Source organism: Rhyacophila brunnea, unplaced genomic scaffold (genome assembly GCF_057557595.1).
Source record: "Rhyacophila brunnea isolate RB1 unplaced genomic scaffold, BYU_Rbru_1.0 scaffold_7, whole genome shotgun sequence".
In the NCBI taxonomy this organism is placed as follows: domain Eukaryota; kingdom Metazoa; phylum Arthropoda; class Insecta; order Trichoptera; family Rhyacophilidae; genus Rhyacophila; species Rhyacophila brunnea.
In genome coordinates this window covers 32348562-32360540 of record NW_028233339.1, presented here as the reverse complement: position 1 = coordinate 32360540, position 11979 = coordinate 32348562, and the positions used below count along the sequence as shown (strand labels likewise).

At 31.9% G+C, this 11979-nt stretch overlaps 1 protein-coding gene across 1 annotated transcript; it reads right to left on the bottom strand.

Annotated features, from left to right (window-relative positions):
* Nucleotides 1-213: 213 nt before the first annotated feature.
* On the bottom strand, nt 214-1627 carry LOC147064726 (uncharacterized). The gene is made up of 2 exons (XM_085958282.1): nt 1178-1627; nt 214-430 (listed from the first exon to the last, which is right to left on the bottom strand). The coding sequence occupies exons 1-2, from the start codon at nt 1543-1545 to the stop codon at nt 370-372; spliced, it is 429 nt and encodes a 142-aa protein (XP_085814408.1). The 5' UTR covers nt 1546-1627; the 3' UTR covers nt 214-369.
* Nucleotides 1628-11979: the final 10352 nt, after the last annotated feature.

Genomic DNA, 11979 nt, shown 5'->3' with positions numbered 1-11979 from the left:
CAGTAGGTACCTACATATTGAAATAAATTAAAATGATTGTATCGATATATACTATATAGGTACATATATATCTATATCTATACGTTAATATATATTATTACATTACTTGCTTCACAGTGTAATTTTTACTTGGTAAATATAAATTAATTATTTAGGTGTGTAGGTGTACAAAGGAATTTAGCAGATCACATAAAAAAACTACGACAAAAGTTAGGTTAGGTTAAGTCTTTTGTTTATTGACTGAATAGTTACATGATAAATAAATAAATAACATTAATTTAAATAATTTTAACCATCACAAGGGCGAGAGATACATGGGCAGTGTAGTTTTTTTTGTTTACTATTTAATAGTAGATATAAATTGTCACATTAATGGTGGCGATTTTTCCTCAACATTGGAAGGAGGAAATTCGCTAATCTCATTTGTAATCTGAAACAGAAAGAAATGTTTTAATATTAATATCATGTTTTATTAAAATAACACATTAGTTCACTGTCACTAGGCATCTATTTAATTTGGTTTTGGTCATGAAAAGATTTTTTTAACAATTTATTATATTAATTTTATTATATACCTAACTGGGTGTATATTATTATATGTGTAGGTAGAAAATAACTAATCATCTATAAACTATTCATTGTGGTCACATACATTGTTTGGGCAATAATTGGGAAAAATAAAGGGCTGCTAATTTTACAGATCTTGTACAAAGTTGTATATTTATAGTTTTTTTCTTTTATTTTGTTAACTGTCAATTCATGGTGGAACAGCATTGTATTGTTGTTTAATTTAATAGAACGCAATTTTTTTGTAGTATTTACAGCGCTCGAAATGGAAAATTTTACGAACCGGAGCGCTCGATGATTTTACGAAAATATTAACATAGTTATCTAAATTTATGAATAATTTATGAAAATAAGTGTTAGGTTTTTTTGTTTTATGATCGATCTAGTTCAGACAGTCAAATTATTTTCCTACGAGATTTTATTAATCGGAACGGCGCCCCGGTGCGTTCCGGTCCATTTCGAGCCCTGAGTATTTATTCCACTTTCCTTTAAGTTGAAAATGCCCCTCTGATGCGGACGAAACCGGTCCTAATTTATTGATTAAAAGTGGAATACTACAAAAAATGCGTTTTTATATTTATCTTATAGGTTGGGATGGAAAACTACGTACCCCTTTTTCTTTATAGGCTTTTCCACGCTCGGTTTAGTGTCATTGGAGACTGGAATAGCCGGCACCGAGAGGTTCTGCGTAGATATTCCCGGCTTGCTTCCCAGCTGAGAGAGAAACTCGTTTTCGGTGTAGTCCCCGAGTTCCAGCAGCTCCTCAAGATCGACAGCAGACACGGCCGCCAAGAGTGCTTCAGCAGGCGCGATCGCCAACATTACTCCATCGACGTTTATCCTGTAGTTTTCGGTTCCATTCTGTCTCTGGTCATATACAGTTTCAGATAAATCTTCTTCGGGAGTTTCTTTAATAGACGCTGCGTTTACACAAAGCAGTGTCGTTAAGAAAATAACAGCTGACATTTGAGTCTTCATTTTGGCGCCAATGAGTTTGATATTATAAATCGATGCGGACGGAGTGTAAGCGGCCGATCAGCGTGCCAAATTCAATAACACTGATCTGAGTTCATCAGGCTACCAGAATGAACCATCAGATAACGAGCGAGTAACAGAATTGCACAGTATTAAAACCGGACGAGCAGGGATCGTTAACCTTCGCGAGAGATTTCTTGTTTTCTTTACTTCGTATTTTTGTTGCCAGTTTGAGATGAACGGTACTTCCACCGATGCTATCGGTTTATGGGTCAGTTATCGCAAGAAACGACAGGCTAACTGTTTTGCATAATAAGCATCAGCGTTTTCAAGCTGCACAAAAAGCGGGCGTCCGCGCCAAAAGCCTGTTTCAACTATTAATTTGCAGATCGACCATTAATTATTAAATTATACTACCTATGTAGTAGCTCTGAAGTCTGAATCTGGGGCAAATGAGTTTTTAATTTATTAATTATTCAAGATAATGACCAGGAAATGAAAAGTTGTTCAAACTGATTCAAATATACACACTTACCCAGGGCTTTTTTTTGAAAAAAAAGGTGCCGGAACTCACTTCTTGCCAAACAATTTACCTATTGTAAAAACGTCATATATTTGAATAAAATTATAATTAGTGATTTCCATGGTACCCACATTGTGAAGCGGGCCCCCTACATATCACTAAGGTTAAAGGCAGTGTGATGCTCTATACTCTATAGTATGTAGCGTTTTTCAAATGGTATTCGAGGTAAAATTAAAGGTATTCAGTGTATCAAACCAAAAAATGCAATTACACAAACACATAATATGTTAATGTGCCCGAATGAAATTAGCGCCACAGGCGATTTTTTTTGCGATTACAGCAAATTTGTGATGTGCGTTATTTCAATTATCTGGTCGATCCCCCAGGCTAAAACCCTGTCAACCTTGTGGGGGCCATGGTGATTTCCAAAGTTCAGTCCAATTTTCATCTGACAAATCGTCTCGATTCCTTTTCTTATAGTTAGAGTTTATGGCCGAATGTCTTCTTCCACTGAGTCACCACCGATCAATGTATTTTGAATGACCGAAAAGTGTCAAATGTGGTCCGACGAGTTTGATGACCAAAAGTGCCGGAACTGTTTTGGTCCTTCAACGAAGCTCTTATTAGGGTAATAATTAAATTCATTTGCGAAAATGGTAATAGAATTCAATGCACATATCGAACGCGATAGTTTTTCATGTCTTTTCATATGAGATAATTCAGGAAAATTAACTTGTACTATGTAATCGCGAACAATGTTTCATCTAATTGCTTTTGACACATTAAAATACCGTGAAAAAAGGTGCCGGAACGTCGTTCCACCGCGTTACATTACAAAAAAAGCCCTGTAGGTACTTACCTATTTTGTAGGTATGTACTTATTTTTTTGGATCCTTTATTTTATACAGTGGCGTTACTACCGTTCTGCAATCTCGCGATGTGAGGGTATATTATGGGCATCCTGAAAGCATCGTGCTCCATTATGTTTATTTATACAAATCTATACATAATCACGTACCATTATTATTATTATTATTATTATTATTATAAACATACCATATTTTCGTGAAGTTCGATGGTTTTGACAGAACACCAGACAATATAACCGTAGGGGCGCTGATAGAAAGCGATATAATATTGTTGATGTGAATACAGTCTATGATGTCAACCGTATTAAAAAATCACATTTGCCATGGCTAATTAAAAGTAAACGTTTTAACATGAACATTATTAGATGCCAGAAGTAAACACCTGCTATTGATGATGCCAATTGGGACTTATTGTTCAACAAAATTGACTCGGATGTCAATATAAGTAGTTTTCATTTGTAGTACCTAACTATATTTCTCGCTGTATTATTTATTTTATACTATTATAGCACCAACTGACACCCACGGTGGCTGCGCGGCTTAAGCGTTGGACTATCACGCCGTGGGTCTCAGGTTAGAATACTCGGTCTGGCAAGTACACATATTGTTTTCAATTTGTGTGTGAGTCAGGGTATGGACCTAATAGGTTGAGCAAGTGGCTGACATCCATTTCTCGTAAAAAAACAAAAATCTGTTAATACAAACCTCTACTCTGTGGAGGCCCATATGATCCTATTAGGATCGGACATGGTAAGAAAAAATTATAGCAGTTTGACATATTAGATTCATCGAGATTTTATAAATTTGCGATTCTTGTCTGCCTCCGTATCCATGTTTCTTTTATAGTCTTTTCGCGTTATATTTAGCATGCATCTTTCCATATCACGATGCGCCACTCTTACATTGAGGATCCATATTTCACATTCATAATTGAGCACACATCGGTTGAACACTTAAAACTTTATGCACAATGTGAGGTCAGTTTTGAAGATGGCCTCGGCAAGTGGAAAACCGCTGGAAAATGCAGAGTACCTACTCAAGGGGCATTAAACGACCAGAGGGACGACCTAAACCTCGCTGGATCGACAAACCCATTGTGTTCGGAGGATATACCTACGTAGCAGAGAAAAACGACGGACTGAGAAAATTGGAAGGAGCTGGAGAGGCCTTCATCCAGTAGTGGATCGACCCCGGATAATGATAGCAGTCTGACAGAGAACGCAAATGAGATATTCAATGGCAGGACTATTGAAAAAAATCTCTATCTTTCATTTTGATTTATTCTTCAAACGAAGAAAACTGTCATGTTATATATAGTTCGGTTATCATAGTTATGTATTGAGTTATTATAATTGTTACAATAAGTTAGCAATCTATACTGTCAAAACTGTCTATATGGCTCTAAAAGTTAACAGAGCTAAGAGAGGTGCTGTTAAAACATAGCAGTTTTTAACAGTTCAGATGGTTGACTTATTCTTATACCTAGTAACAATTAACCTCCTCAATACATAAATATGATAAACTACCCTCAATAGCCACCGATAGCAGCCTTGTGTAAAGAATACATGCGCCGAAGACTAATAATTAATTATTGTCCCGTCATAAAATAAGATTTTTTTGGAAAGAAAAACGGCTAGGTAGGTACTCTAATAAAAACTAACATAAATCCTAGTGGGTACCTATATATCGTCGGTGTTTTGTAAAAAGGGCGAATTAACCAAAATTTTATTTTACAGGAGGAGGATTTTTAACTTTTGACATTTATTTGTTTATGACCTGTGGATGATTATAAATATATAACAAGTTTATAATAAAGCTTAGAAAGAATACTGTCATTATAAATAGGCATTATTATATAATATTTTAAAAGGCCTAATATGTCACATTTGCTTTTTATTCGTAATTTTAGTCGATTATCGTTTTTAAGTACTTTCTTGTGGAGATACAAATTCGCCGTTTTTACACAACAAAGCTAGTGGGGTACACATTGTATTTTCATTAAACTTTCGATTTCGCCAAAATGGTTGATTCGCCCTTTTTACAAAACACCGACGATATATTATAGTGTTCTACAAAGTAATATTGTTGTTTCAAACCTCGTCACCATTTCTAACTTCTAACTACACATTTATATTTTTATAAAAATCGACGTTTTTTAAAATGAATATAAAAATATTAAAACTATGAATTAGTCAAATATCTCTATCACAAAAAATAGAAAACTTAATAAACTAAATTTAATAATAAACATGACTATAAAATAATATGTAATAATAACGTGGGACCCTGCACCAAATTCACATTTTATAATATTTTTCTTAAATTGTAGGTTTATCTTTGACTTTAAATAAAAAATATTTATTAATTAGTACTTACAGTTTAAATTGTAAATTATCAAAAAAATGTCTCAAATTGCAAGCTTTTTCCGCTAAGTGCCTCTTACTTGTAGAAAGGCTGAGTAAAGGCTTCACCTTATACTAGAACTAGAACCATCATATTATTTATATATTATAATGTATGCAGTTGTTATGAACTAAAGCGGGGGTCGGGGCATACATTTATACCTGAAAGACAGTGACGTCCCGTGGGGGTAGTCGCTTGGGGAAGGCAGTTACTCGAAGGGCGGCAAATCGAGGAGAATCATTAGGTACATATAGAAATAAATACCTACCTAAGCTTAGTAATTACGGAAATATCTTTCCTTTAAAAAAATCAGCTCACTGATTGGAAACAAAATGTATTAATTAACATGACGTTTAACAGGACTGTATTTTTTTCGAGTTCACGATGTCTAGTTTATTTCTGTTGTCCTTGGACGTCACGGCCTTGATGACCAGCAATGGCATGTCGTCGCTATAGGATTGGTTTGCCGAATATCCATTTTTGTCGAAATCGACCTCTTAATGCAGAATGTTTTTTTGTATCTAATTGGACGAGAACCATCCCTTTCTTTAAATTACTTTGTAATGGTAATGAATACATCATTCATATGCTGTAAAAATAACAATTTAAATATCTCCATGTATTTAACTATAGGATTATGAAATTTGTTTTGCGTCTCCTGAACATTTGGTCTATTCGGGAAACCAATCCTACAGCGACGATGTGTAGATTTGCGAATTATATGTAGGTACAATCTTACCTAATTAATTTATACACATATTTTTGCCAGTCACTCGCGAGTTTTGAAAGGTGTCAGGTGTATATTTAAATGTAAGTATCTGAAACCGTGGACTCGCAATATTGTCTATTGAAGTAGAGATGGCATTTAAATTAGATGTAGTGGTATATATATTTTGTTAGTAATGTATCCATAGAACACATTTCTTAGATATTGGAGCTATGAAAGGATGATAAAAAATGCGGCGGCATTTTGGCGCTGCTGCCTAGGGGCGGCATTTTGTCTTGGGACGTCACTGTTGAAAGAACAGGGGAGTCTGTAGTTCCCCAGATCACCGTTATGATGTCCGTAGCCAAGATATAATGTTAAAGCTATAATATGATATCATGTTGCCGTTGCATTCTTTAATTAATGGATATATTTTGCCTGCAGCACTGTTGTAGTTTCACTCGTAAGTATAATTTTATATTAAACGATCATAATTGAAGCTGTGAGTTTTGATTAAAACTAAGCAAGTATAATAATATTAATAATTAAATAATATTAATTATTAAATAATATGCTGATACTCTGTAAGTAAATTTCCAAACCCTTTTTGAGACATCGATTTTACCGGCTTACTTATCTAACTTGTCATAAGAATATTTTGTAAAAAAATGTCTGTTCAAAACATTCAATCTCACATGTACCAGTGCAAATATCAATATAATACATTGATATAATATTTTAAATAAAAAGCTACATACCGGAAAACTCTATTGAGCTTTCTATTATGCGGGATAACAATGCATTTTTACAGTGAGAAAGAGGTGTAAAGTGGTCCACATCTAAAGAATATCACATCAACTCTTAAAAGCCAAAAATAGACATAATAATTAAAAGATACTAACTAATAAGGGTGTTCCTGTCTTGCAAAAAAATTAATTCAATTAATAACACATCGATTCAACAAATTTTTTTTCAAATCAATATAGTTATACCTAACAACACTGTAATATAATAATAAATTATATTTTATAGTAGGTACAGGTGTTACGTGAAGTTGAGTATCCAAAATATGAGGGACGTAGTTTCTTTTGTGATTCGTCTACCTTAGACGATAGTATACACGAAAAGTCACAGTGCCAACCCAGGGAGTTGTTGTGGATCCCAGTCCTCACTCTGTATTTGAATGACACTGTGTACGCACCTGTGTATAAGTAAATCAGTATACAGTGGGCATGGTAAAAGCAGCTTGCAGTTGTATTGTAGCATTGAAACAAATATTGTACCAAATATTTCCAATACACCCAAAAATCGCTTATGGTGTTATTGTAGAATGATTTACCTACACCTATTGTTTGTTAGTATCATTCTTCTTCGTCTTTTACATCGGGATTTCACGACTGAGGGTAATGACCTGGATAATTTAGCCATCGGGTAGTAGCCTTTTGTGATTTCCTTATAAATATCGTTGAAGGCAATTTCAGTTTGACGTAAGTGCCACTTATTAGTGTACTTATTATATGTTTAGGCTTCATCTCTATACAATAAGGTTTTCTTTAATATGTTCGTTTCCAACACAATTAAACTTTGTTCTGACTTTGACGTTGGTATGTGCTTATTTAATGCAAACCGGGTTCGCTTATCTTGTTTCGTTCACGATCGAATGGTAGGTTGTAAAAAACAGACAGGTATCAAAAAATTATTCATTTATTATCAGACTTACAGATTATTCCATACAATATGTATAAAATGAGAATAACATACATTTTTGATATGAAAAAAATTACAAAGATGGTTTAAGGTTAGGTAAGTAGACGTATAAAATATACTTAATCTCTTACATCTATTATTAATTTTTAATATCATAATCATTGCTTACAAATAAATTAAATTAAATGTGTATAAAAAATCCGGTCAGTTGGAACCAAACTATGGAACCTGAGCATAATACATTATAAGTATTACATTGAAATATCAAACTATTTCAAATTATTACTTATTATATACCTATGTAACCTGTGAAATTATTTGTACCTAACTGAGTTTGAGAATTTTATATTTTGAGTTGATTTTAAATAATGGAATTTATCTTCTTTTTTTGCCTCTGGAACATATCCCCTGTGCAAAAAGGGAATCGAGTGTATCTTTCTTATAATTTCAGGAAAAAGATTTTTTAAATTATGTTCCACTAAAATGTTACTAACAATATATTATTATAACATTTGATAATACTTTTTTTTTTACATATAAAATAGAAGTAAGACACTTTTATTGACTTACCGACATTTTTCAAAAATGGAAACTGCCGTTTTTGTTTCTAGATCCCTCATATGCTCCACATGGTAAGGAAATGTTCTTGATAAAATAGTGTAGAAACCTATTTTTTAAGTGTTGACATTAAAATAATAATTATATCCAGGTAAGTAAGTATAAGTAGAATAGTCGCGAACAAGACATCTGTAGACATTGTATTTTGTGAGATGTGACATAACAGGACGTCCATAGACGTCCTGTACTGTGGAACGGAATACGACGCACATCTTATAGAAGTCGTATTTTGGATTAAGGGCCCACATGCCCAACGAAGGTCAAAATGGAGATTTTATGGTATTTACAAAGCATTAGCCTGAACATTCCTTAAAGTTGTAGACAATCTATTTATATAATTTTGAAGCCTTATTATCCTTTATATTTATTTTAAGCATTTGATGAATGCATAAAGTATTTTTATTACATAAAATAGTGTTCTTTTAAACCTCTCGATCTAGTGTTTTAGAATATAGTCATATTTCCATCCATGTGCAGTGTTAAGATTTTTTAGATTTATTAATTTTTAAACGCATTTATACAACCATTAGTAAAATTTATGTTGACATTCTTATAGTGAAATATTTATCATAAAAAATTATATTTATAATCTCTGTGATTCCAAATTTGACAAGAATTAGGCATTTTATTATTCAAAAAATGGGTAAGATTACCACATTTCAAGATAATTCTAAAGCTACTGATTATAAGCTATGTCTTAGACCATTCAAATGTGATAAACATCCTACGAATAATGATTATTTTATAATAATTATTGACCTAAGAATATGGTAGTATTTTTTTTGAAATACGCCATTTCTATTTGCATTTCCCAGTGATTAAGCTACAACATATGGCCGTAGCCATAAATTGACAAACGATAAATGAAGTAGGGAGTAAGATCATGGTAACGCGCGTCTTAAATTAATAAATCTTAACACCACTGCACATGGATGTACTGATATGACTATATTCTAAAACATTAGATCGAGAGGTTTAAAAGAGTACTATTTTAAGTAATAAAAATACTTTATACAGTCTCCAAATGTTTAAAATAAATATAAAGGATAATAAGGCTTCAAAATTATATAAATAGATTATCTACAACGTTTAAGGATTGTTCATGTTTATGCTTTGAAAATACCACAAATCTCCATTTTGACCTAAGTTGGGCATGTGGGTCATTAAGATATTATATTATTTATCAACATTAGAGGTTTTTACATTTACATTAGTAATGTTTATAAATTTTGTATTCTAGTTTTACACTATATCATCGCACCAAAAGCGAAACGGCACTTGTGATATTTTGACGGTTTTGAGTTATGAATGTAGTTTTCTTCGTAATTTTTTCTCTACATTATAGGCAAAATGACATTTGTGGAGCTAAATCCATGAAATCACAATTTACAGAAGAAAGAAGGGCACTTATCCTTATGCTTTTGGGGCGACGATATGAAGCTCACAGGTTATTTTTACAAAATGGTGATTTTCTTTTTCAAAACTTTTTTTAAAAAAACAACTTTTTTTTGAAGTGTCTTGTTTTAAGATTTCAAATTACTAATTTATTTATAAAAACAGTAATGCTGTTTATTTATACAGACTAAGAAAATACATTTTGTTTATATTTCTGAAGACAGCAGATATTGGAAATTTCCCATTAATTTTAAATATAAAATTTCAAATAAAACATCAGATCCGATTTAAGTAATTGGTGACTCCATATCTAGCACACAAAAATTGGAAGCACTTACGACAGGAAAATTAAAAATCAATAGCAACTTTTTTCTATAAATTTAAGTAAGATAAAATCTACACAAAAATGTTGCAGGAACTTTTCATATTGCCGGATTAATATAATATATTGCAATATTTTTATAAAAAAATAACCACAATTTCTCTTAGATTGCTCAATGATGAATAATAACAGTAAAATATACCAAAAACTATATAATTAACTTTGAGAAGCTTAAATCTACTATTGTATGTATGCAACTATATACCTATGTATAATAAAATATCATAAGACATAATAATATTGAAACTGATGTTATACATTGCAATATGTGTAGTCTATTTGGAATTTTTATTATAATAGTGATATTGTTTATTTCAAGGCATTCATTCATTAACTTCGTATACATATTACATACAATTCTTTCCAAATCCAATAGATACAAAATAATATAAATTAAAGAAAAAAATGAAATGAGAATTTTTATTTAGTCAACTGTAAAAAATGTGAAGCAGTAGCGGAGAATGCCTACGCCTAATGATGGGTAACCAAAAATATACTGCAAACTTGGACTGTCACATGCGCTGTACTAGTAGATATCAATGACAGCGGCGGCTTCTCCAACACCATGCATGTGCACTGCACTCCTTTTTTCTAGACATCACTCAATGTGCAAAAGTGCTATTCATAAGTCATGACTCGTTTATCGCAATTTAATCCATGTAAATTTGTACGAAAAGCATGTACACAATTGAACAGTCATCGAAAACGGGCGCTGTGGTGAGAGCCCTAATATCGATCTTAGTTCGCCATTCATACTGCATTGTGTAATAACAGTTCAACCCGACACGTGAAACCCATAAACAAGTCATAAACACATAAAATTTTATGGCCTTTTGGGAGCCGTTCACAAAATTCGATACAGAAAAAAAAAACAGTATACGCGGAAAAATGTAGTAACTGAAATTTAACAGGATTGATAAAAAATAGATTTTTTTTATTTAAATCTAATATAAATTCATTGAAAATAGGCTCATATTGAATACAAATTGATTATCAACATAAATATAATGGATACGATCCTCAAATCGTTCTATATTTGCAAATATTTGAATATAATTTATAAAAAATTAATATCTTAGTTGCCATGTTCTTTTACCAAGTGAGTGAATTATTTCAAAACAATCGATAGTTATACATTTTTTTTTAAAAAATATTTTCTTGAAATATTATTTAGTTATAATACAATTCAGTATGGTTTCTATCGTTGCGATCTATAGTCGGCTTTTTTAGGTGTTTTGTCACGTTATTTCGATAATTTTGTTCATAAAAATAAATTTTGAATAAAAGATTCAAAATAATACATATAATTATTGTTTAATCAGTGAAGTGTATGTGTTTTAAAATGATGTCGGTAAACGTAGACTTTATCAATAACAATTCCTTCGAAGAAAGAGTTAGAATAAAAAAAGGATGGTCCGATGATATCTGTGGAAAGTGAAAGGTGTTTTTCAACCATTAACAGTTCCAGACTTTAATGAGAAGTGATTGAGGTGTTCGCTAAACAGAAACAACACTGAATTGATATTCTTTTTGAATAAGACAAGAAATTTTTTAGTGCATCCCCAATGAAAGAAATTTTGAAAACCACCGGCCTCCTCTGATCAATGACAACTACATACAAAATCGATAAAATTTCAACGCCTCACTGACAATACACAATAATTGACAGTTGAATTCCTTTTTGAAAATTTAAATTAATTAATTACAAAATATTGAATAGTACACATTTTTGTTTTATAAGTAGTGATTTATAGAAGTCATATTATATAAAACAAATTATTGTTTCCCATACTACATGTTGTGGAATCATCGATTATTTTGTTTTTGCAATGAC